Raw genomic sequence first — 27,190 nt, 5'->3', positions numbered from 1 at the left:
CAGACAATCTAAGACAATAATTTTTTTTTATAAATAATATTAAATACCGATTGGAATAATGTAATATTCAATGCAAGTTATATATTTTATATACTTTAATAAAACCATTTGACTATTTAAAATCTCAAATTTTGATCGTCAAAAATTTAACCCAAGTAATTTTTTTTTATTAAAAAAAACTTTAGTGGACTGAATAATTATTTTTTTATAAATGATTAAATGGGACAAAGATGACGTGGCACCACCGTCACATGCAAAATTTCACCACCTAATATAAAACCAGCTCAGCTCTCTGTTTTCATCCGCCTCCCAAAAAAACACAAACCCCCTTTTCAAAATGAGCTACCAGAGAGTTCCACCGGAGGCTTATCCTCCGCCAGGTACAAATCTCATGATCGCCAATTCACTTTTCTGCTCATCTTTATGTGTTTAATTTTTGATAAATTCATCGGGGTTTTGTCTATATTTCAATTTGTTTTTTCCCCGATTGAGGAATTACAATTCTAGATATTTTGTTTACGTGAATAATCGCAGGGTACGGTTCTGCGTATCCTCCGCCTGGGTACCCTTCGGCGCCGCCTCCGCCGCCGTACGAAGGGTATCCTCCACCGCCGCCGCCGTCGGGGTATCCAGCGTACCCTCCTCCGCTGCCGCCGCGGCCGCCGTATGAAGGGTACCAGGGGTACTTCAGCCAAGGGGCGCTGCCACCTCCACACCCACCTCAGCCGTATCAGGTCTATCACTGCGAGCATCACCAATATCATGATCGCTTTGGGTGTGGCTCCTTCCTGCAAGGATGGTAATCTATTTCCTTCTCTGCACTTTTCTTCAATTCCCTCCCCTCCCCCCCCCCCCCCCCCCCCTGCTTTCATGTTTTGGGATTGTATTTGTTATTTCTGGATTGAGATTTGATTGGGTGTTTAATAGTATTAGGTTGTGTTTGGGAGCATAGATTTTATGGTATTTCATTTTATTTAAGTCCAGAGAAATCCAAATCAAGGTCTGAATATTTGCATTCCCATTGGCATCGGTTGGCATAAATTAATATGACCTCAAAAGGTACGAGGGAGGGAAACGTTTTTGGTACTAGTTGTGCTGAACTATTGTCATTAAGATTTATAAGTCTTAGCATCAAGGCAATTCTCATTTGTGGGCTTGATACTATAAGTGAGCATGAACTTGACCAAAAAGCTTAACCATTTAGGCCTTGGACCAAATCATATATTTATTCACTTGTTTATCAGCAATTGCCGAATGTGGGGCAAAATTACAAGTGAAATTATCGACAATATTTCAGTCACTTGTTGACCACTCCCTCTTGAACTTAAGCCATCTTTGATCACTCAATCTTACACAATAGATCAAGAGCCAAATCCACCAAAAGTAGTACCTAGAATCAAGGATCATACCTTAATGCTGTAGTTTTTCCTTCCTTGGAGAATGCTTCCCACTTATATTGCCATGGATACTAGTGGACAGTTGTCATAGTTTGGTCAATGCAGTTAATCTATTTTGATCTACATCTAATGTTTTTGTTATTAACAAAGAAAAATATAGAAACCATACCTAGCATACAAATAAATAAATAAACAAACATTGGGCTAAGTGGTTTAGGCTATTCATGGATCTTTCCGAGTCAATGTTACCTAGAATGCAGAGTGTTCTAGTTCATGGAATGGGAATGGAATCATGTCAGAGCACATGCTATAAAATGTGGAATGTTAGGGGTAAATGTATTACATGGATATATTGGCGAAAAGTACATGATGGAAATTTTATATTTTAGGGGAGGATGTTGAGGTGTTCTTAGTCTAGGAATAGATTTCTTTTTTAATAGATTAATAAACAACAATAACAACAAACGAAGCCTTAAGTCCCACCAGGTGGAGTTAGTTACGTGAATCCTTTTCCGCCAATTTATACGATCATAGACAATTTCCTTCAAAAAAATTCAAAGCTATTATATTCTTACTCAATTATCTCATTTCAAGTTATTTTAGGTCTACTCCTACCCTTTCTATTGCCCCTCACAGTAACTAACCCACTCTTCTTCATTGGCGCACTGTGTGGTGTATGTTGCAACTGCTTAAACTATCTAAGTCGTTTCTCCCTTATCTTATCTTCTAAGGAGTTACACCTAACTTACTACAAATATGTTCATTTCTTAATTTATCTTTTAAAATTATGTCATTGATCCATCTTAGCATTCTCATCTAGACAACTTTTACTTTTTGGATATGTTGTTTCATACTTGGCCAATATTTTGATCCAAATAGCATAGATGGTTTTACACCGTCCTATAAAACTTGCCTTTTAATTTTAAGGATATTTTACGATCACAAAGCACACTTGGAACACTTCTCTCCATTTTACCGAACCTTCTTTTAACTATATACATCACATCTTCTTCAATTTCTTCTTCAGCTTGCATAACAGATCTAAGGTATCGAAATTTACTAATGCTATTAATTTATTTATCATCAAGTTTAACTTTGTTTCCAGTATTCCTCTTATTATGACTAAATTACATTTTATATGTTCAGTCTTATTTCTACTTATCCTGAAGTCTTTAGATTCTAAAACTTCTAGATTTTAAAGTTTCTCTCCATAATTCTAATTTAAAATTATACTCCACCCCTAGTTTCGTTGATCAAGAAAATATCATTTGCAAACAACATACAACATGGAACATTGGAACCTCATTTTGGATACTTCTAGTTAGTTCATCTATCACTAAACCAAAAAGATAAGAGCTCAAAGCAAATCCTTGATGTACACCTATTGTGATTGAAAATTCTCTAGTCTCTCCACCTATAGTCTTAATACTAATCATTACTCCATTGTACATATCCTTAATGACATCTGAATACTTACTACATACACTTTAAAAAAAAAAAAAAAAAATCTACCATAGAATTTGACTAGTTACCCTATCATATGCTGTCTCTAAGTCAATAAAAATCATATGCAAGTCCCTCTTCTTTTTCATAAACTTTTTCATTAATCTTATTAAAAGATATATAATTTCTATAGTAGATTTTTTAGCGATAACCAAATTGATTTATGAGATTTTCGTTTCGAACTTTAATTTTTATTCAACAACCCTTTCTCACAGTTTCATTGTATGACTCATAAGTTTAATTTTACGATAGTTATTACAATTTTGAATATCTCCTTTATTTTTATATAATTATTAAAGTGTTTTTCCTCCATTCATATGACATTATCTTAGTTTTTATTATTGTGTTAAATAACTTAATTAACCATTTAATTCCGTTATCACCTAGGCATTTCCAAACTTCAATTGGGATAGATTTTTCATTTTTTAGTTTTTTTAGTGCAAACTTAACTTCGTTAACTCTAATTTTATGAATAAATCTCATATTTTTAACCTTTTCCTCATTTTTCAATTATGAGTTTAAGTCTTCCACTTTGTTTTCATTAAATTGCTTACTAAAATAACTTTCTCATCTTTCTTTTATGCCTTTTTCCCTTAACTAAGACAAAATCATTATTACTTTTTATATATTTTTTACATTACCTAAGTCCTTAATCTTTCTTTCTCTAGCTTTAGCAAGTTTAAATATGTCTCGTTCCCCTTCTTTTGTATCTAATATGGCATATAAATTATTAAGATCTATGTTTAGTTCAATAACGACCTTTTTTGCATCTTTTCTCATCTTTTATATTTTTCAAAGTTTTCCACGTGTCTACTTTTTTTGCCGTGTTTTATACCAATTTTTTTTTTAATCTTTATAGTTTTTTGGACATCTTGATCTCCACCAACTTTCTTTGCTATTCGAGAATCTTTCTCTTGATTTGCCTATTTCAAAGAGTATTTTTGTCTAGACCATCCTCTCTATAGGCCAATCACCATCATTTTATCTGTAAATTTTATCATATTTTCTCCCTTTAGGTTCCACCACCTAGTTCTCTTGCAATGTTTATTTTATATTTTCTCTTCTATTTTTTAATACATATATCTAACACTAAAACTCTATATTATGTGGTTAAGCTTTCACTTGGGATAACCTTACAATCCTTATACGATAAATGATCTACCCTCCCAGCTAGTAAAAATCTATTTGACTTTTGTTTTTCACACTTTTGAAGGTTATTAAGTGTTCTTCTATATTACATGGTGAAGTTTAAGATCATCTCGCTAGACTCATTTTTGTCTCCATATCCACATCCTCCATTTATTGTCTTATAACCTTTATTATTCTTTCCAGTGTGTCGATTCATATTTGCTCCTATGAATATTTTCTCGGTCCCTGATATCCCTTGTATAATACTATCCATATCTTTCCCAAATTGTTTCTTAAGATTTTTTTGCTAAACCTACTTGAGGAGCATAAGTACTAATAACATTTAGGACAAAAGACATTCACCTCCCCTGAGGTTTGCCAAAAAGTCAAGGACTTTCCTTGAGGTTTGAAAAATGCCAGAGACCTTTCCTCACATTTGGATTCTTGGACACTCATACTCCTTTGCAATAACAGATGCTTAACACCATTAAAACAAAATTAATAGGACAAATTTGCCCTTCAAAAATCAAGACTACTTGTTCACACACATACATGTTGTTCATCTACTGTTCGCCGTGCACCGGCCACAACAGCAGTGGCACCCCCGCCCCCAAGCTCTCCAACACCGAGTTCCACCCCATTTGTGTCAAGAACGCCCCACCGTCGGGTGCAAATGCACTTTCTCCTGCGGACACTAGTTCACTATCAACTCCTTCTCCTTCACTTCCTCTGCAAAGTTCTTAAGCAGCATCGCCATCTTGCCTATCACCACGTCCGACCGCAAGATCTGTAAAAACGGTTGGATTTAGATTGCAAGGGAGGACTAGTGGGTTTCGGGCCAGTTCTAAGCGATGAGGTTAGGGGTTCGGTGGTGTACATGCGAGAGAACTTGGCGGCAAGGGCATGCAGGACTTTGGACTCGAAGTCTTCGAAGGTGCTGATGATGATGGCGGTTGGCAGAGGCAAGATTTGAGGGGATGATCAATGGGAGGCTTTTGCAGTGGGGCGGTGACGACAATACCAATGGTTTAGTTGCCGGTTGGCAACGTCGACAACCAGAGATAGTCAATCCCGCCGTCTATCTTGATTCCCGAAGAGTTGCTTTTTCATATGAGGGAGTAGTTGAGTGGTGGCTTCAGAGCTCTGCCGCTGAGAGCGACGTCCTTGGCAATGAGAACCCACTCGGAAAGAGAGTTTTTGTTGGGTTGGGCGTAGGAGCAAAGCATGAAGAATCCGTCGATAGTCGGAAACGGCGATAGGTCGAAGAATGTGGCTCCAAGGTCGTCAGGACTACCTTCGAGAGCAGCCCAAACTTTAGTGAAAGATGAAAGTTGGCGCACTTGCAGCCCTCCTCCCAAATCAATGGTTCCATTTGCTAAACCTCCCCCTGCAACTCAAATCGGTAAGAACTTAATCACTTCAGTGCAGGAAAAATTTTAAAATTAGAGAGAGAGCGTCAACTCGGATTCCTTAAATAGTATTGCACAAACCTAGAGTCTTTTTATATAATCATAAATCCAATCAAATATTAAAACAATTAAATGCAAACATTCAGGTGCTGAAATTTAAAATGCGGAAATTAAAAGCGGGCACAAGAAATGTTATCAGGGTTTGGCCAATACTGCCTACGTCCCCGCCTCAGCTCACAAGACCGAGGATTACCACTATTGCTCACTTAACGGGTGGAGTGACACCGTTTACAACACCTTACCAAGATGGTGCACCTTGTTTTCCTAACCGAGTCAAAGCCAATCCGGGACTATTCACAGGGCTAGTCTTTCTCTTCTGACAACCCGTTGGGAATACAACCAGTAATATCAAATTCGTGTACAAACAGAGGTGCTTCTAAACTAAGAAAATGATGTACAACAATATGCTCAATACAATTACAAATTGCACTTCAGTGAAGTCTAACTGTCAACTCTCAGTTGTATGCAACAATAGCAATTTATATGTGAGAGTGGTGTGAATATGTCTTTGAGTTAAAATATGTATATCAATCACAAGTAATAACATCAAAGATCTCAAGAGCACACTCCAATATCTCTAGAACAAATATCAAGTATAAAGTATAGGAGATATTTGAAATCAAGCTTGTTTGAAAAGTATTTCACAAAAGCACAAAAAACAAGCCTAAGAATCTTGCAACACAAATGCAAGACTCACAAGCCTTTGAGAGTTATTCCCAATGAAGACTTGTGAATTAAATCACAAGGGAACACTCAAGCTTACTCTCAATAAAATCAATTATCAATCAAGCAATTTGAGAGTGTAAGCTAATATGAACAATCTCCAAAATATTCTTACCAAAGGATTTCAGCAAGAAGGATTAGTAAGAATAGGATATTTGGCTTGTATATGAGAAAATAAGGATTTGGAAATTCAGAGAATTTTTGGCTAATGATATTTGCTAATCCATGGTTAATCTTTCCAAATGAAGGAGAATATATAGACATACTCAAAATTATAACCGTTGAAGGACATAGGAGTCTTTTTAGAAAAGACTAATGAAGGTTAAATAAAATTAACCTTTTTTTTTTTTTTTATCAAAAGACCAATGAAGGTTAAATAAAATTAACCTTGTTTTACTGTAATTAAAAATGTTCAACCCGAGAGTTTTTAGTCGACTATATTTTAAGTTCGGTTGACCGTGAAGATTTTGAATTGAAGGTTCGGTCGACTGACTTAGGGCGATTTACGAACCCTTCAAGGTTCGGTCGACTATATCTGAAATTTGGTTTGCTATTTATATGGTTCGGTCGATTTAATCACAAATGAACTAGAAGTTCGATCGACTAAGTTGTTGAGGGTCAGACACGTGTGAGTTCGGTCGACTGTGGAAGATACGTTCAAAAAGAATACAGTCGACCGAGCGAAGTCAAAATGTTGACTTCTACCCAGTTCAGTCAACTAAGACATTTTACATTGCCAAGGTTTGGTCGATTGAATTTGTCCACAAACTATATTTGGCCCAAATAAAGACCCAAGTTAAATCCCTATTAATGTGAGTTATTAACCTAATTGCTTGAGGGATTCCTGTAGTCATTTTATGGTCTTTTTGAGCTTATGCAATCTATCATGCATGTCATGCAAATATATTACAGACCGAATTTAAAACTAAAAGCAATACAATGAAAAACTTCTTCTTTCTTTTGCTCTTCAGATTCCCATGGATTATGCTAGGAGTATGTGCTTTTTAAGGTCTTTTTGGCAACCACATCACTTTCATATGTGTGTACTGAATGATTAACCTGTTCAAGTACTTAGGCACACACATTAGTAACTTGCGGTTGGTTATTATCAAAATCAGGGATCAGACTCAAAAAGTCAACAATCTCCTCATTTTTTATGATGACAAACACATCGGAGCAAAATGAGGTTTAGCCTAAAAAGGCTCCCCCTAAGAATATGCATAAATTAAATTTAAGCAATATGACACACGCATATTAACGAAATAAGACAATTCAAAATAATTGCATTCATGTTTAGCAATAAGGTACAAATACAGACATGCATGCAGCATAGACATTTTGCTCATAAAAGTTCTCCTCTTTTTGGCATCAGCAAAAAAGGGTTAAAGAAAAAATTTGGTCATGTAAAACAACTTAGTGAAAGAGAACTCCCTCTTTGAAAAACATTTCCCCTTTTTTATCATATAGTATTTTGGGCATAAAAATAATTTTAACGATATAGCATTAATGCACATAAGCAAGAAAATAAGATATGTCACATGTAAAACCGTTTCTTGTCAAATAAAAAAATATATGTAAATAAATATATATGTATATATATATATATATGACCCCCTTAGGATATTATCAAGAAATACTGGGGATGTTTGTTGAAAAAGAAACTTTAAAGATCATGCAAGCACAATTTTTCTGATGGTTATTTTAGGCACAGAATAAAATATGACCAGAAGAGCAACCATATGGATCTAAGAAAAATATGGCAATTTAAGTTCAGATCATATGCCAAACAGATGACTATGACAAAATAACATATATAAAGTTAATACATATTAGCACATGCCACAATGAATTCATTCAAGATTTAAGCTAAACATATTGGTGAGCAAAACAGAATAGGATTTAATTTTGGATGCACCCCCTATCGATTTGAATCTTGGCTTAGATGAAATAAATTGCTTATACTAGTCAAGATTTAATTCATTAAGCATATCAAGAAGTATAAGCAACCTTTTAAAATGTCTTTATCATAACCATACCGGATATTGATCAATTCATATCAAAATGGTCAACCAGTATAGGTTCCCTAGAGACTACAGATGCATCAACAAGAAGGATATCAAGGCATGGAATAATACTCTTAACCTAGAACAATCCATATCAATATATAGACTTTTAAGAAACTGGATATGATGTTCAAGGTTCCCAGAAGAGCCTCAATACTTAAACAGCTAAACGTGATGCAAATGAGTCTTTTATGCTCTCTCCCCCCCTAAGTATATGATGATTATGTATGGATGAAGTTTAATATTCAATTGGTTTTCACTCATCCTTTCAAAAATATTTTAATATTTATTTTAACATAATCATCTTTGAACATGGTTTTAATTTGGGAAAAATTTTTGTCGAGATTTCGGCAGCATGCCGTCTGTAAAATGGACATTTCCCAAACCTGTAAGTCATAAAAATCATACAAAATATGCACCAGTATTACACATCACTGCATCAGTCATGTAGGTAGCGTTCTAGATATAATCAGTAAAGAAAAAACAGTAGTGACAGTTGATGCATGATAAAGTAATATAGTCATCAATATTATCAGTTCAACCATTAACAATAGCTATCAATAATGACCCAACCATCAGATGTGCAAAATAGATAGTGGGTGAACGTGCGGTGCAGTCGATGAAAGAAAACAGGATAATATATGCTGTTTAGATATATAAACCAATATAAAAAGTAAGCAAATAAAGAGATAAGAAATAACAAATTGCTTCATGATGTTCTCTCAAGGCCTATGCACCGTCTCCATCGTCAGAAGATCTTGCCTCATCTCTGGCTATGTCCATCTCATCATCGTCTTCGTTGTCCAACTCATGAATGCGATTGTTCAGCTCATTGAAATGAACAACCATGACGCTCTCCAGCTCTTCGTGTCTCTGCTTTGAGGGGACAGCAAACTCTCTAAACTCATTCTGCAAAGTTGTATACTGAGCATGAGATGACGAGGCCAACTCCCTGGTGTCTGTCTGAAGAGACTGCGTGATCTGGAATTGAGACTCTCTAAACTCGGCGAAGGAAGAAGTAACACCTGTGATGACAGCCATTAAATTAGCATAGGATGGTTGCGGAGGCTGTGGTGGTTAATCTTGTGGAATTTCTTGCTGGTTAGCCTGTCTCCTAGCAGTAGTGGGTAACCACATATTTCCAACTAATTCATATCCCATAAACCTCAAAGTGACCAAGGAGAACATGTCTGCGTTCCTCCTCCTCTTAAAAACAGTAGCATTTGATTTAGTTACTTCCATATTCCTGAACACCCTGTTCAATATCCCTCCATATGACATGATAATCCTGCGGCCAACAGTCCTAAAGAACATCCACTTAATCATCAAGTTAGGCAAGTCCAATCTCTTTCTGGTGAAAAGACACGACATGACAAAACAGTCCAGATAGGACACATGGACCCTGGAACCAGCTTTAGGCAAGATATTATAAGTAATCAAATGATACACAATCTTAGCCTCTAGGTTGAAGGACCTATAATTTGGAGGATGATTTGGGTTAGCATCTGGAACAGTTATCACAAGATTTGCAAAACTCTCAACAGTAAAATCCTGTTCATTTATTAAAGCAAATACTGCATCAGGACACTCAAAATTGCCCCTCTGGTTGTTAAGGGTTTTAGCCAGGTAGTTGGCGTCAAACCTCAGATCAGTGTTCAGAACCTGGGAGTAGCATCCATTATCGCCATGACCAAGGTTAGAATAAAATAACCTAATGAATGTGAGGTAATACCTTCTGGGTTGGTAGGACATGAATGAGTCCCAACCTTGATGCCTAAACATATCCATAATATTTCCAAAGTGCTGCTCCATAAAGTTTAGGTCAAGAATTTTACCTAAAATGACCTCCTTGGGACGAAAGTCCCTCACGTATCTCGTTCTGGCAACCACTAAGAGAAACTAGTTGTCGTCCATGTACCTGACTTCCTGGGCGTCCATCGTTTGTCGGGCCTTGCCATGGTGAAGATGGATTTGGACAAATGGCTTTTGGTAGGAGTCTGTAAGGGAACTAGAAAACAAAGAAAAATAGAGGAAGTTTCTCAATTTTAAGAGTGAAAATGACGTTTTTACGCAGTGAATATATATATAGCCGCGAGGTTCGGTCGACTGAATAGAGTTTCGGTCGGTTGAATAGCAATAAATGTTGCTTGAGTTGAGTCTGGTCAATCAACCGAGGAAGAGTTCGGTCGGCTGAATTTTAAGGTGACCTTTCAGTTTCCACAGCTCGGTCGACTGAATGACTTTTGTTCTTGAAGGGTACGTTCAACTGAATGACGTTCGGTTTTGGATTCGATCGGCTATGGGTAGGTTGAATTGGATTCGGTCAGCTGAATTTCTTAAGTATGAAATCGGATAGTTGACCGAACTAGGTCAAAGTCAAAAATCAAATGTATGGTCGACTAAATTCATTAAGGCATGAAAATATAGTCGATCGAACACAGTCAACAATGCAATTTTGACCTGATTTTGACCAATTCCTTGTTTTTACTACCCTTTATGGCTAATCCTATGCTCTAAGGAAGAATAATTATCTGATTTCAATTGGAACTCGTCCTTCCTCTTGTCCTATGGGATTAATTTTCATGATTATCCACAACATTTCTTTGTCTGTGCCTCTAGCACCTCTAGATGTACATTTATATAGAAAGTGCCACATCATTAAGCAAATTTTGTATATACGTGAAAGATTTTTCTTATTTGTTCAATTTTTACTAAATGAGGTAGATTTATGACTGTAGGACTTAAAAAGTGAACCCCTTCTAAAAGATTTATTTCTTTTAGCTTCTAAGGGTTTATTATGATTATTCTTCTCATATTTAACTTTGAGTATGACTCTAGAATAATCACCAATTTCTTTTTCTAAACAGATAATGTTCAATATCTTCTGAATCTTTTTCTTTTCTAAGCTAGCATGATAATCCTTTAAATCTTTCAATTGTTTTACTAGCCTCTTATTCTCATTTTTCAAAAAGATTTTCTGCTTAGACGTCCTAACTAGAAGTTTATGCATTTTAAATAAAGTACATTCTAGTTCTTTGTTCAAGGGCATGCTTTCATTTATCAATTCGGCACATGATTCATCACAAAAAATATTATAATCATTATCATATGAATCATTGCATGCAGCATTAGCAGTATAATCATAATGTTTAACAGATGATTCAACGCATAATATATTCTCACATTCTACATGAGAATCATCAAGTGCATCAGTAACAGAATTATCACAATATTCAATAGATGATTCAGCATATGGAGCAACACAACATTCAACACAAGAATCATCCATCGAGCTAGATAGAGAATCATATACCTCCCGTTTTGTTATTGCACTAACCCTGTGATTTACCATTTCTAGATCATTTGAGCTTGATGCTATCGAAGTGGTGGTCTCCTTCTCTTGGGTCTCTCCATACTTCTTCTCGAGTTCAACTCAGATCTCTTGTGTACTCTTACATGCCACAATCTCAACAAAAATATTAGAATCTAATGCAAGATATAACATGTCCATGACATATGAATTCGCATGCATTAACTTAATATCATTTTCATCCAAGGTTGTACGAATTTCATTAACAATCACCCGCCAGGCCATCCAATCGATTGATTTTATAAATATGCTCATTCTAATTTTCTAGGTGATGTAATTGACGCCACAAAATACAGTAGGCCTAGAAGGTGACTGTCCCTCGCCGAATAGGGATACACCAATGTAAGTCATTTGCGATCTTTTGCAAAAACGTTTAAGTCTAGTGCAACGAGACTCTGATACCAATTGTTGGAATTGGTGCATTCCCAAGAGGAGGGGTGAATTGGAATTTTAAGACTTTTGTCCAGGTTAATTCAGATTCCTCAAACAGTATTGCACAAACTTAGAGTCTTTTTTATATAATCATAAATCCAATGAAATAATAAAACAATTAAATGCAAACATTCAAGTGCTGAAATTTAAAATGCGGAAATTAAAAGCAGGCACAAGAAATGTTATCCAGGTTCGGCCAATACTGCCTTCATCCTCGCCTCAGCTCGTAAGCTCAAGGATTACCACTATTGCTCACTTTTGGGTGGAGCGGCACTGTTTACAACACCTTACCAAGATGGTGCACCTAACTTTCTTAACCGGGTCAAAGCCAATCTGGACTATTCATAGGGCTAGTCTCCCTCTTTCGACAACCCATCAGGAATACAACCAGCAATATCAAATTCATGTACAAACAGAGGTGCTTCTAAACTAAGAAAATGATGTACAACAATATGCTCAATACAATTACAAATTGCACTTCAGTATGATATGAATGTATAAGCTTAGTGAAGTCTAAATGCCAACTCTCAGTTATATGAAACAATAACAATTTATATGTGAGAGTGGTGTGAATATATCTTTGAGTTAAAATATGTATATCAATCACAAGCAATAACCTCAAAGATCTCAAGAGCACACTCAAATATCTCTAGAACAAATATCAAGTATAAAGTATAGGAGATATTTGAAATCAAACTTGTTTGAAAAGTATTTCACAAAAGCACAAAAACAAGCCCAAGAATCTTCCAACACAAATGCAAGACTCACAAGCCTTTGAGAGTTATTCCCAATGAAGACTTATGAATTAAATCACAAGGGAACACTCAAGCTTACTCTCAATAAAATCAATTATCAATCAAGCAATTTGAGAGTGTAAGCTAATATGAACAATCTCCAAAATATTCTTACCAAAGGATTTTAGCAAGAAGGATTAGTAAGAATAGGATATTTTGCTTGTATATGAGAAAATAAGGATTTGGAAATTTAGAGAATTTTTGGCTAATGATATTTGCTAATCCATGCTTAATCTTTCCAAATGAAGGAGTATATATAGACATACTCAAAATTATAAACGTTGAAGGACATAGGAGTCTTTTTAGAAAATATTAATTAAGGTTAAATAAAATTAACCTTGTTTTACTTCGGTTAAAAATGTTTAACCCGAGAGTTTTCAGTTGACTATATTTTAAGTTTAGTCGACCCAATTGTCAAGTTTGGTCGATCGTGAAGATTTTGAACTGAAGGTTCGGTCGACTGACTCAGGATGATTTACAAACCCTTCGAGGTTCAGTCGATTATATCTGAAATTCGGTCTGCTATTTATATGGTTTGGTTCACAAATGAACTAGAAGTTCGGTCGACTAAGTTGTTGGGGGTCAGACATGTGTGAGTTCGGTCGACTGTGGAAGATACGTTAAAAAAGAATACAATCGACCGAGCGAAGTCAAAATGTTGACTTCCACCCAGTTCAGTCGACTAAGGCATTTTACACTATCAAGGTTTCGTCGACTGAATTTGTCCACAAACTATATTTGGCCCAAATAAAGACCCAAGTTAAATCCCTATTAATGTGAGTTATTAACCCAATTTCTTGAGGGATTCTTATAGTCATTCTATGGTCTTTTTGAGCTTATGCAATCTATCATGCATGTCATGCAAATATATTATAGACCAAATTAAAAACTAAAAGCAATACAATGAAAACTTCTTCTTCTTTCTTTTGCTCTTTGGATTCCCATGGATTATGCTAGGAGTATGTGCTCTTTAAGGTCTTTCTAGCAACCACATCACTTTCATGTGTGTGTACTGAATGATTAACCTGTTCAAGTACTTAGGCACACACATTAGTAACTTGTAGTTTGTCATTATCAAAATGAGGGATTGGACTCAAAAAGTCAACAGTGTGATTGCAAGGTGCATGGTGGTGGTGATGGTACCAGGTGGTCATTTGGGTAATGGGGAAGGAAGCTGGAATGGAGCATCAATGGGCAAATTTTCCCTATTAATTTTGAACGAGCAACCTTGATTTTTGAAGGGCAAATTTGCCCTATTATTATTTTATTTTTTTTAACAGTGTTAAGCATTTGTTATTGGAAGGGGGTGTGAGTGTCCAGGGATCCAAATGTGTGGGGAGGTCTATGACATTTTTCAAACCTCAGGGGAGATCCTTGTCTTTTTGGCAAACCTTAGGGGAGGTGAGTGTCTCTTGCCTAAACATTTATTATCTCTTGGCCTAGGACCATCTTGATTTTTATAATTCTATCCCTTACTCTTTTGACCCCACTTAGTGGGACTAAGGCTTGGTTTTGGTTGGTTGGTTGGTATCCTTTACTCTTTTAAGATCCGCAACGCTGTCTTTTTCTCAGCTTCAAATTGTTGACGGTTATGCTTGCAAACATCACAGATTTTCGAATCGGAAATCAGTAGATTGGGAGTTTTTAGAGGGTTTTCCTTCGGGGAATTGCTACAGAGTTGTTTTAGATATAGTAGAAGTTTTTTGTACGCATAGGATTAGTATATAATCATATTATGTAATCCTAGTTTGATAAGCTTGTAAGCTTCATTGAGATAGTGAAAACAGCCGCTGCTCCTGTGGACTTAGGCAAATTGTCAAACCACGTAAATTCTTGTGTTTTGATTGTTGCTTTCATTGATTCTCATTGTTGAGTGATTGTTAGGTTCGTATAGTTCATCATCGAGTGCTTGCTTGCTTGTTCCATTAATTGTTCGTGAGAGTTCGTGTGAGGTCTTCTGCTGCGCACACTTGGCATCGACAATTGGTTTCTGAGTGTTGATTGTTTGGGAACAACAATTGGTATCAGGCTCGGGTGATTGTTGGTGTGGTGAACAACAACAGGTGGTATCAGAGCTATTGGTTCGCAATGGCTGGGGTTTCTTCTGCGAGGTTCGAGGTTGGTAAGTTCGATGGAACGGGAAATTTCGGGCTTTGGTAGAGGAGGGTGAAGGACTTGCTGGTGCAGCAAGGGATGGTGAAGGGTTTATATGGAAAGAGGCTGAAAAGCATGGACGACGCAAGTTGGAAGGAGCTGGAAGCGAATGTTATGTCCATTATCAGGTAATGTCTAACCAATGACGTGTAGTATCACACCATGGATGAGGAATCATTGGCAGCGGTTTTGGCTGAAACTAAAACGCCGGTACATGTTCAAGTCATTGACAAATAAGTTGTATCTTAAGCAAAAATTATATTGGCATAATATGGTAGAAGGTTTGGACTTGACTCAGCACATCAACACATTTAAGCAGATCATTAGTGATTTGGGGCAAGTTGATGTGAAGTTCGAGTAAGAGGACAAAACGTTGATGTTGTTGAATTCCCTACCTATCTCGCCTACATACGAGAATCTGGTTACGACGCTGACCTGGGGGAAAGAAACCCTAGAGTTGGAGAACATCACGAGTACATTGCTGGGGTTCCATCAAAGGAAGAAAGCCAGCGATGAGGGTTCACAAGATGAAGGGCTTGTGGCGAAGGGTAATCAAGATCGTGGGAGAGGCAAGTCCTGGAGTGGATTGAGTGGTAATAAAACTTAGTCCATGAGGAGGAAGGACGTTCTCTGTTTTAAGTATGGGAAACTAGGGCACATAAAACCGATATATCCGGAATGGGAGAAAGGGAAGGCAAAAGCTCAAGAGGGTTTGTCAAAATCTACTTTTATAGTGAAAGGAGACTCAGGGGCAGTGATTGTGAGATGCTTTCTGTTTTATCAGGTTTAGAACGCCTCACGAGTTCTTGGATCCTAAACTTGGGATGTTCTTTTCACATGACGCCCCAACAAAGCCTGGTTCGCTACTTATAGATTGGCGAGTCCTGGTTCTGTTTTGATGGGAAATGATGTGGTCTGCAAAGTTGTCGGAATGGGGAATATCAGGATCAAGATGTATTTTGGTGTGGTAAGGACGTTGTGTGGGGTAAGGCATGTACTTGATCTGCGGAAGAACGTGATATTATTAGGTGCTTTGGATTGTAACGGGTATAGTTACAAATTTGAAGGCAAGATAATGATGGTGTGAGACGGTGTATTGATGGTGATGAAGGGACAGAGGATAGCAGGGAATCTCTATGCAGTGCAGGGTAACACAGTTGTAAGTGGATTTGCAGCTGAGAGTTATGAGTCAGGTAATACCGTTTTGTGTAACATGACCACATACACAACAGTGAGTATTCTTAACTACATTGTTATGGATGTTTGGGGATCGGTGAGGGCAGCATCACGGGTTGGACATGGGTACATCGTGAGGTTATCACAAAAGGTCTAGGAGTATCTCATGCGGCACAAGTTGGAGATGTTTGCCAGGTATAACTTGTGGTTGAGGTGAAGTACCAGACTTGGAGAGAGTTCCTCAGGTCAGATATTGGTGTTGAGTTCGCTGGTGCTCAAGGAGTTTTATGAGCAGGGCTTGCAAGGGACTTCTTGGTAAAGTCAGTGAGTATGACGTGTTTCTCGGTTAATTAATCGCTAATGGTATCACCATATGGGAGAGTTGCAGGAGAGGCTTGGACAAACTATGCGGTAGACTTTTCTGGTTTAAGAGAGTTTGGAGATCTGACCATACACGTTTCTAGTGAGGTGGGATCTAGACTTAGTGTGATGTCTAGACGGTGCATCTTTTTGGTATATAAGAAAGATGAGTTCAAGTTGGGTGATCCAATGGTAAACAGGGTGGCAATTGGTGGAGACATGGTTTTAGGTGTTAAAGTCATGGGGCAACGTACTCAGGTATGTTAAGAAAAACAAGTGCCAGAAAGCTGCAGTAGCAGTAATGAGCATGTTGTGCAGGTGGAGTTGGAGACTCAAGGCAGAAGTGCAGGGAGTTCTAATTTAGGAGACCCGCAATATCACAGTATAAACTGGAGCAGAAAGGAGATTGTGATGCAAGTGAAGTTGCAAACTAAGGGCAGAGATGACATTGGTCATAATACAGGGAGTTTAAGTTCGGTAGACCAGCAGGATCACAATGGGCCCAGGTGCAATATTAGGCCAGCGCCTAGGTATAAAGATTTGATGTCTTGCATCCATTACTACCAGGAAGGATTCTACTACCTTTCAAGAGGCAGTGCACGGTCATGAGAAGGGTAGGTGGATAGGTGTCATGGTAGAGGAGATGGAGTTACTGTATAAGAATTAGACATGGGGGTTGTTGGAGCTCTCAAAGCGGGAAAGGGAGATAGAATGCAAGTGCGTAATTATTTTTTTGTTTTATGTGAGTGACATGCATATTGTTGGGAAGGTTCTGATTGAGATATATTAGTTGGGGACTTTGTTGAGAAAGGAAGTTGACATAAAGGTTTTGAGTGTTGCCAAGAGCGATCTTGGGTTGGAGATTTGCAAGGATAAAGTTGCAGGGAGATTGAGGTTATCTCAGGGTGGCTATGTGGACAAAACTATAGAGAGATTGTGGTTATTTCAGGGTGGCTTTGTGGATCAGGTGTTAAGAGAGGTTTAGCATAGTTAATGTTAAACTAGTCACCAGTACACCGTTGGCAAATCTAAGTAAATAGTCTACTGCTCAGTACTCAAGGACAGATGGTGATGTTAGGGACGTGTTAAAGGTTTCCTATCCCAATCCAGTAGGGTACTTCGGCGGGCAACAGAGTGATTCATCAGTTGTGAGATTTGCAGATGTAGGCTACACAGGGGACTTTGATGACATGAGGCCTACAATAGGGTATGTTGTGGGAAGGCCTAATTGTTGAAAGTCTAGGGTACAGTCTCAGGTTACACTAGTTACAGCTAGATAGGAGTACTTGGCAGTGGCTGAGGCTGCCAAGGTAGCATTGTGATTTAAAGGATCATTCAAGGAGTTGGGTGTTCAGTTAGGTGGAGTTCCTGTTACTGCGAACAAGTTCAAGCGTGGCTTGGACTTGGTTTATGTCTCTAGGTGTTAGACAAGAGGCGGTCCCAATCTACTGGCCTGTGTGGAGCAGCGGGGTTATGCTTTCGGATTTCTCCTAGGTGGTGAATATTCGCCAAGGTGGAGATTGTTGGTGATGTGGCTCATATTTTGAGTGGAACGCATGTACCGAGGGAAAGCATCATGAAGCAAGGAACAAAGAGAGAAGGATGGCACGTTTGAGGGCAAACCGTCAATGGTTTTGTTGGGAATAAAGAACAAATTCCCGAAACCTGTGAGAAACAAAATAGAAGAAAAATAACGCCAAAGAAAAATCAATCACACGCACAAGACAATATTTACGTGGTTCGGCAATTTTGCCTACGTCCACGGAGTTGCAAGGATTTCAATATTATCAGGAAGAAAACACAGAGAGTGTGGCGATACAATGCTCTCCCTCTCGCTTTCTCGGAGGTACAACCACGCCAACCCTAATCACCCGAAAGCAATCCTTTTTATATGTTGCGCCTAGGGTTCCATTCCGAATGGGCTCCAAAATTTTCCCGGGGGCGTTGCCCTCGGACCCCCATGAGTACGGCTTGTGCCGGTCCAAGCCTTCGCTCCATGGACTAAGCCTTAGGATAGAAATCTCTAATTAAATAGAGGTCGGGTCGTCATCCAAACTAAAACACAACTAGGCTCCACAAAAGCCCAACAAATCTCCCACTTGGAGACTAGTTCAATCACTAATATCAACTGCAATCTTCCTAAAAAAACAATCCCTCATCCTTGCAACTCAACCTCCTCTCCTCAAGCTAGAAGACCAACTGAAGCTGCACATAGCTTCAGTTTCTCAATAGTAACACCCTTAGTCAACATGTCTGCTGGGTTCTTAGATCCACATATCTTTTCAAGTATTACCAGCTTATCTTCAACAAGGTAACGGATCAAGTGGTATTTTGTTTGTATGTGTTTTGACTTTGAATGAAAAGCCGAATTTTAAGCAAGAAAGATTGCACTCTGACTGCCACTGTGTAGAATGCCCATCTTCTGCTTCTTACCCAATTCTTCTAAGAAACCATGTAGCCAAATCATCTCCTTTTTAGCTTCAGTTGCTGCAACATACTCAGCTTCTGTAGTAGACAAAGTAACAATCTTTTGCAAATTTGAAGCCCAAGATATAGCTGTACCACCCAGAGTAAATACAAATCCAGTAGTACTCTTTCTACTATCATTATCACCAGCAAAATCAATGTCTACATAACCATGCAGTTTCAAACTTGCACCAGTGAAGCAAAGACATGTATCTGATGAACCCCTTAGATATCTCAGAATCCACTTTACTGCCTCCCAATGCTGCTTTCCTGGCCTACTCATGAATCTGCTCACAACTCCCACTGCATGTGCAATGTCTGGCCTTGTACACACCATAGCATACATCAAGCTGCCACTAGCTGAAGCATAGGGCACCTTGCTCATATGGTCCCTTTCTTCTTCTGTCTTCGGTGACTGTTCCTTGCTTAGTTTGAAATGACTACCCAAGGGTGTGCTCACTGGTTTAGATTCATTCATGTTGAATCTGCTGAGAATTTTCTTCACATACTCTGACTGTGAAAGCTTCAATGTACCATTAGCCTTGTCTCTAATAATTCTCATTCCAAGGATTTGTTTTGCAGCTCCCAAATCCTTCATTGCAAACTGTTCTGACAATTGCTTCTTCAGATTATTAATCTCCTCAATGCTAGACCTTGCAATAAGCATATCATCTACATATAGCAATAAAATGATATAAGAATTGTCAAAGAACTTAACATAACAACAGTGATCGGCTTCACATCTCTTGAACTCAATTTTATGCATAAAACTATTAAACTTCTTATACCACTGTCTTGGAGCTTGTTTTAGACCATACAAGCTCTTTCTCAATTTGCAGACTAAATTCTCTTCTCCCTGGACAATGAACCCTTCTGGCCGAATCATGTAGATGTCTTCCTCCAAGTCACCGTGAAGGAATGCCGTTTTCACATCTAACTGCTCAAGATGTAGATTTTCTGCAGCCACCATTCCCAGTACCAGTCTAATTGTTGACATCTTCACAACTGGAGAAAATATTTCTGTAAAGTCAATGCCTTCCTTTTGCTGAAACCCTTTGACAACTAATCTGGTTTTGTAGCGCTTGCTACCATCATGTTCGTTCTTTATTCTATATACCTACTTGTTGTGCAGAGCCTTCTTCCCTACTGGCAATTCAGTTAGTTCCCATGTCTGATTCCCCAACAAGGAGTCCATCTCATCCTTCATGGCTAACTCCCACTTGCTTGAACTTTTATCCTGCAAGGCTTCATCATAATACTCTGGCTTACCACCATCAGTTAGCAGAAGATAATTTAAAGCAAGTGAATAACGTTGTGGAGGTCTAGTGGCCCTGGAAGATCTACGGACCGCAGCTACAGGTGTAATTTGAATTTCTGGTCTATCGCTGTGACATCTGACACTACGGTTGACTTGTCCTTGTACATAACCTGTTCGTTAAATATCACATTTCTACTTCTGATGATTTTCCTGTTTTGTTCATCCCAAAACCGATAGGCAAATTTCTCATCACCATAGCCAATGAAATAGCATATTTTGGACTTTGCATCAAGTTTACTACGAGCATCAAAATTAACATAAACATAAGAAACACAACCAAAAACTTTTAAGTAAGAAAAATTTACCTCCTTATCGCTCCAAACCTCTTCAGGAAGTCTAAACTCCATGGGAACTGAAGGTCCTCGATTTATCAGATAAGCTGCAGTACTGACAGCATTAGCCCAGAAAGTTTTTGGTAGTTCAGCATGTAGCCTCATACTCCTAGCACGCTCATTGAGAGTTCTGTTCATGCGCTCAGCCACACCATTCTGCTGTGGTGTCCCAGGAATGGTCTTTTCCATTTTGATTCCATGTGCAGCACAATACTCTCTGAACCCTCCATCTATGTACTCTCCTCCGTTGTCCGACCTCAAACACTTTACTTTCAAACTTGTCTCTGTCTCAACCATAGCCTTCCACTTCTTAAAAGTTTCAAATACATCATATTTATTTCTCAGAAAATAAACCCATACCTTTCTGGTTGAGTCATCAATGAAAGTAACGTAGTACCTTGAACCCCCAAGGGATGCAACAGCAGAAGGACCCCATAAATCTGTGTGCACTAACTCCAATTTTTCAGCCTTCGGTGTTTTGCCACTTTTCAAGAAACTCACCCTTTTCTGCTTTCCTAAGATGCAGCTTTCACACAAGTCAAAATCAACGGACTTCAATTCCGGTAGTTTCCCTTTTGACAGCAGCATCTTCATCCCCTTCTCACTCATGTGACCAAGTCTACGGTGCCATAAGCTTGTATCAGTACTTGCTTCAGCAACTGTAATTGTATCTCTTGGACTTGAGGTCATGTATAGAGTACCAGATTTCTTTCCACGAGCCAATACTCTGGCTCCCTTTGTAAACTTCCAAGTGCTACCAGAAAACAACATCACATGCCCTTCATCATCAAGCTGTCCGACAGAAATCAAATTCCTTCTTAGGTCAGGAATATGTCGTACCTTCTCTAGTAACCAAACAGACCCATTTGGCAGTGACATCCAGACGTTTCCCATACCCACAACATCCAAGGCTGTACCATCAGCCAAATACACCTTACCAAAATCTTCTGCTACATAGTTCTGTATGATTTCATGGTGTGAAGTAGTATGAAATGAAGCTCCTGAGTCCAAAACCCAATCATCAAGTGGACTGTCTACTGCAAGAAGTAGTGCATCCTGTACCTCTTCTGTTACAGCATTAGCAGAATCATCCTCACTCTTCTTCTTAAGACTTTTGCATTGTCTCCTAAAGTGACCTGTTCTCCCGCAGTTCCAGCATTGTCCCTTTTGGCTAGGTCTGGATTTACTTCCGTTTTGATTGTAGTTTTTGGATTTTGATCTACCTCAATATGAATTTCGGTCATTACCTCTGCCTCTGGTCTCAAGGTTTAGGGTAGAGCCGGATCCTGAGGTTTCGCCTGCATCTCTTCTGCGAATCTCCCCAACCAGAATTAAATCCCGTATATCATTATACTTCAGTTTTTCCTTTCCAGTAGAGTTGCTTACTGCCATCCTCATTGCCTCCCAACTGTTTGGCAACAAAGTCAAAACGATCAGTGCACGAATCTCATCATCAAAATCAATTTCTACCGACGATAATTGATTTGTGATAGTATTGAACTCATTCAGATGTTGTGCTACAGATGCGTTTTCTGCCATCTTTAAATTAAATAATTTCTTCATCAAATGTACCTTGTTATTTGCTGATGGTTTTTCATACATACCAGACAAAGCCTTCATCAGATCTGCTGTAGTTTTCTCCTTCACGACGTTGTGTGCAACAGACCTGGACAGAGTTAATCTTATAACTCCCAGTACCTGTCTGTCAAGGAGAGTCCATTCCTCGTCCTTCATAGTAGCGGGTTTTTCTCCTAGAAGCGGTAGATGTAACTTCTTCCCATAGAGATAATCCTCGATCTGCATCCTCTAGAATCCAAAGTCTGTGCCATCAAACTTTTCTATTCCAGACGCCTTTCTTGCTTCCTTTGCCATTGCTCCCACTCGAACCTAACCCCTAGGCTCTGATACCAGTTGTTAGGAATAAAGAACAAATTCCCAAAACCTGTGAGAAACAAAATAGAAGAAAAATAACGCCAAAGAAAAATGAATCACACGCACAAGACAATATTTACGTGGTTCGGCAATTTTGCCTACGTTCACGGAGTTGCAGGGATTTCAATATTATCAGGAAGAAAACACAGAGAGTGCGGCAATACAATGCTCTCCCTCTCGCTCTCTTGCAGGTACAACCACGCCAACCCTAATCACCCGAAAGCAATCCTTTTTATATGTTGCGCCTAGGGTTCCGTTTCGAATGGGCTCCAAAATTTTCTCAAGAGTGTTGCCCTCGGACCCCCACGAGTACGGCTTGTGCCGGCCCAAGCCTTCACTCCATGGACTAAGCCTTAAGATAGAAATCTCTAATTAAATAGAGGTCGGGTCGTCATCCAAATTAAAACACAACTAGGCTCCACAAAAGCCCAATAGGTTTGGCTATAATCGTCGACGGTTTTAGGTAGTATTGCTGGGTATTCTTCTCGACTTCAAACCATTGATGGTTTGTTCTAAACCGTCAATGGTTATGCTTGTGGACGCTACAGATTTTCGAATTGGAGATCAGTAGAGTTTTTGGAGGATTTTCCTCCGGGGAATTGCTACATAAGTGTTTTAGATATAGTAGAAGTCCTTTGTACGCATAAGATTAGTATATAATCATATTATATAATCCTAGTTTGATAAGCTTGTAAGCTTCATTGAGATAGTGAAAACAGCCGCTGCTCCCGTGGACTTAGGCAAATTGTCAAACCATGTAAATTCTTGTGTTTTGATTATTGCATTCATTGATTCTCATTATTGAGGGATTGCTAGGTTTGTATAGTTCATCATCGAGTGCTTGCTTGCTTGTTCCATTGATTGTTCATGAGAGTTCGTGTGAGATCTTTTGCTGCGCACACTCGGCACCGACAATTGGTTTCTGAGTGCTGATTGTTTGGGAACAATAATTGGTATTAAACTCGGGTGATTGTTGGTGTGGTGAACAACAACATAACTTCTTTACCTGCCCAAGTTCAGAATGATGTGTGAACCCTTACATATTTGATACTGTATTCGGGTGCCAACAAAGCGTGTCGCTTCGGGGCAATGGCCTAGCCCAACCTTGCCCACTTTTCACTACACTCGGGTGGTATAAGTGCAACACATCACTTCTAAAGGATGCCTCAGTGAATAATTGGTAGGAATTCATATCATAGTGATTTGATAAGTTTTACGCTGGCTGCCTGCTACCTAACACAACCATCCTCCTATACTGGGCTTGGGACCAGCTGCCTGTGAAAGATTAGGACATTAAGCACATCACAGGCAGAGTTATGGAATAGATTAATAAGGACTAAAAATATAATTCTAACGTGACGATTCTCTATTTCAGCTAGAAAAATTTTGGAATGTGAAAAATATTGACTTAAAACTCTAGATCATTATGTTAGCATTTTGGGACATTTGTACCAATTTTTGGTTTGCTATGTTATTAGCATTTTGTAGTAACTATGAGGGAATTCTTCTCATCCATTGCCAGGTCTAAGTAATAGTATATATGGTTTTTTTTAGAAGGTACTGTAGATTACATGAATTTATATTCATTTCTTTTAGATCTTTCTTTAACTCATTGCATTCAGTTTCTATGGATTTGAAAACTAGCTGTTTTCTGATCATGTCCCTTTCTCTTCCCATTGATTACAAAATCTACATTTGAAAGCTAATTTTATTATTATTATTTTTTTGGTTGATTGCTTTATGAAACCAATATGCTTTCTACTTAGTTGTGCTGCTGCAGCATATTTTTTGTTATTTCTTCAGGCTACTGCTTTTAAATTGTGGACTATATTTCCACCAACCATTTTCCTTGAAAATGGTATTCCTTGTTCCTTAGTATTGGTACTATCCAATTTGATTGTCTCATCATTGTGCACTAGGAACTGGTGGTTTTCATTATTTATTTATTTTTCTATCAATCAAATGTACTAGTTTCGGTGGTGGGAAATAAAGGGGAGTTTTTGGTTCATGAGACATTCTTTGTTCAGGTTCTTATTATTTGCCACCTCTTAATTTTTTTGCTTAATAAGGTATAAAATTAGTAGTGGCATGAATGGTTGTGATTGTTGCCATTCCTTGTTTCAAGATTTTCTGCTGTGCAAGCTGAAGGATTACAAAGACTGGAAACAAATATCATAGCATAACGTAGTTGAGTGGTTTTATAATTTTGCCTTGGAAATTTTGAGCTCAATGCAATTATATCATCCAACACTGAAATGTTAACCCTGTCATCCTTTAATTTTGTTTTATTTTAAGAATTGAATGACTATAAGAATATTGTGAAGAACTTGCTATATAGTATATAGTTTTAAGGTAGATGCTCCTATGATGGAAGCATTACATTACAGGTGCTTCTGCAGTAGCTAGTTTAGTGATTTTGGTGTGTTTAATAGTCAATATCCTAGTGCAATTGGATCCTTCCTGCTTGTTTTCTGTCTTTAAATATAGGTTTAATTGGCATCTCTTAAAAACAATCATTCTCCCAGTTGTCAATTTCATGAAGATTATTGGTAAGGACCAAGGGTGTATTCGAGTCAAGTTGAGCCGAGTCATTACAGTGAGATATTCAGACTTGACTCAACTCGAAAATGTTAAGTTCGAAACTTGACTCAAACTCAATCAATCTCAAAATTATAAAACTTGAACTTGACTTCACTATAAGTTCTTAAAATTTGAGCTCAACTTGATTAAGCTCAATTCAATTGAAGTTAAAATTGTATGCATGTATAAATTATATATTATGTAAATATAATATTAGTATATGTACAAAATATATATTATATGACTCATATAATACAAAATAATAAAATTAAAAAACTCGATGATTAAGCTCACAAGTAGCAGTACAAGGCTCCAACTTGACTCAAACTCGAGTAGAGTCAAGTCGAGTAACAGAGTGAGTCAAGCCTGAGTAGCTCGTGAGTAGGCTTGACTCACTTACATCAAGTTAAGGTGTTTATTATTGCCTTTCCCCTCCCTCTCCCTTCTCTGAGTGGTTTTATTATTATTATTATTATTATTATTATTATTATTCATGGGTTTGCAGGTTTGGGACCAGGTGAGGAATTGTTGGAATCTTGCATATTGAGGGTGTTAACCATCTTATTTTTGAGTTTCTTTGGGCGCCTAATAACTTCTTATGCCTTGTGTTTGTTTGAGATTGACCCCTTTCATTTTGAGAGATCAATGAAAGTTATAATCTACTACAGAAAATTCTTTAATATATATGCCAAGTGATGGTAATGCCATCACGTCCTCTCAAATTTGTGTTTATTGATTATGCAGATATATATCCTCTGCTCTTTAAAAAAAAAAAAAAAAAAAAATTTATTTGGAAGAATATATTTTAGCGTTTGGATGAGTACCAAAATGAAAAGAGGATCATTTACTCTGCAGGTGACCATGAACACTCTGTCCTTCCTTTGATCGTTGATCATCAGTAGATCACCTTGGTTGGATCTGTCACATTGCTCAACCTATTCTGGAATTGATCTCCCTGACCGACTATTATCTTAATATACCTAAAATTTGTAGAATCTTTTTAATATCAATTGATTCATTTCATTGTTCCCCAATACATAGCATGTCTTACCGCCTGCATGTTAAGCTTCTTCCGAACTTATGTTTTGGCATCCATCTCTCTCTCACCCTGTTATTTAATTTCTTGGCTGTGCCATCCTCGGAATAATGCATAGGCTTCCATTGTTTCCCCAGTCCACATATTTTGTCTTTTTGATAAAATGATGGCCAATGGCTTCTTTCTTGTTTTTTTGAATGCAGTTTGGCTGCGCTTTGTTGCTGCTGTGTGTTGGAGGAATGCTGCTTCTAAACCGGTTTGATGGCATTCATCATGATGGATGGGCTCTGGTAATTCTTGTTCTGTATACCTTGTGTCCTATTATTGTTAAAGGGGGTTCTGCAACATGTTAATTGTGTAAAGAAGCTATTGACATTATTGGTACAGTCCTAAAGTTCTATCTTAAATATTCCTCCTTGTATTTTGTGTGGTTTTCTTCAATTTTAAGTTAGATTATTAAGGGCATTTTTGCAGTCCCTATCAAATTGAATATACATCTCCTAGCCTCTCTATGGGGAGCTCTTATATTGTTCGAGTTTCAAGATCATGGGCCTTGCTTGGAACCTAGAATGGGAATGAGTGGGTCTAGCGATTTCCATTCTGGAGGAATGGGAATGGTTCACATAGGATTGGGTATGATTGGGTTAGCCGAACCATGCCCTTAACCCAGTAACTAGACCGAAGGTTGGTTTATCAAAAGGAGGAGACTGACACTGAACCATTTCATATGGTTAGCCAAGGTTTTTTACACTTCGCTCCAAAAAAAGTAAACAAATATGTATTTCAAAAATTAGTCACAATTTTTATCAATATTGTATTAGAAGAAGTGTCTCCAAAATAATTAAATAAATAGATAATAGAATACCAAAGTAAAATGACCTCAAGTTCATGTCTCTTAACCTAGTCCATATTAGCATGCTAGCGAAACTCGTGTAATTCCTAACCAGGTTGCTCCCC

The 27,190-nt window shown here is 38.0% G+C and overlaps 1 protein-coding gene across 1 annotated transcript; it reads left to right on the top strand.

Annotated features, from left to right (window-relative positions):
* Positions 1–270: 270 nt before the first annotated feature.
* Positions 271–26,698, top strand: LOC131167744 (uncharacterized). Its single transcript, XM_058126617.1, has 3 exons — positions 271–380; positions 535–799; positions 26,437–26,698. Exons 1-3 carry the CDS (start codon positions 338–340, stop codon positions 26,483–26,485), a joined length of 357 nt encoding a protein of 118 aa, XP_057982600.1. The 5' UTR covers positions 271–337; the 3' UTR covers positions 26,486–26,698.
* The last annotated feature ends 492 nt before the right edge of the window (positions 26,699–27,190 follow it).

This window comes from Malania oleifera, chromosome 11 (genome assembly GCF_029873635.1).
Source record: "Malania oleifera isolate guangnan ecotype guangnan chromosome 11, ASM2987363v1, whole genome shotgun sequence".
Classification (NCBI taxonomy): domain Eukaryota; kingdom Viridiplantae; phylum Streptophyta; class Magnoliopsida; order Santalales; family Ximeniaceae; genus Malania; species Malania oleifera.
The sequence above is the reverse complement of the archived record's forward strand: the minus strand, read 5'-3'. Positions and strand labels throughout refer to the sequence as shown.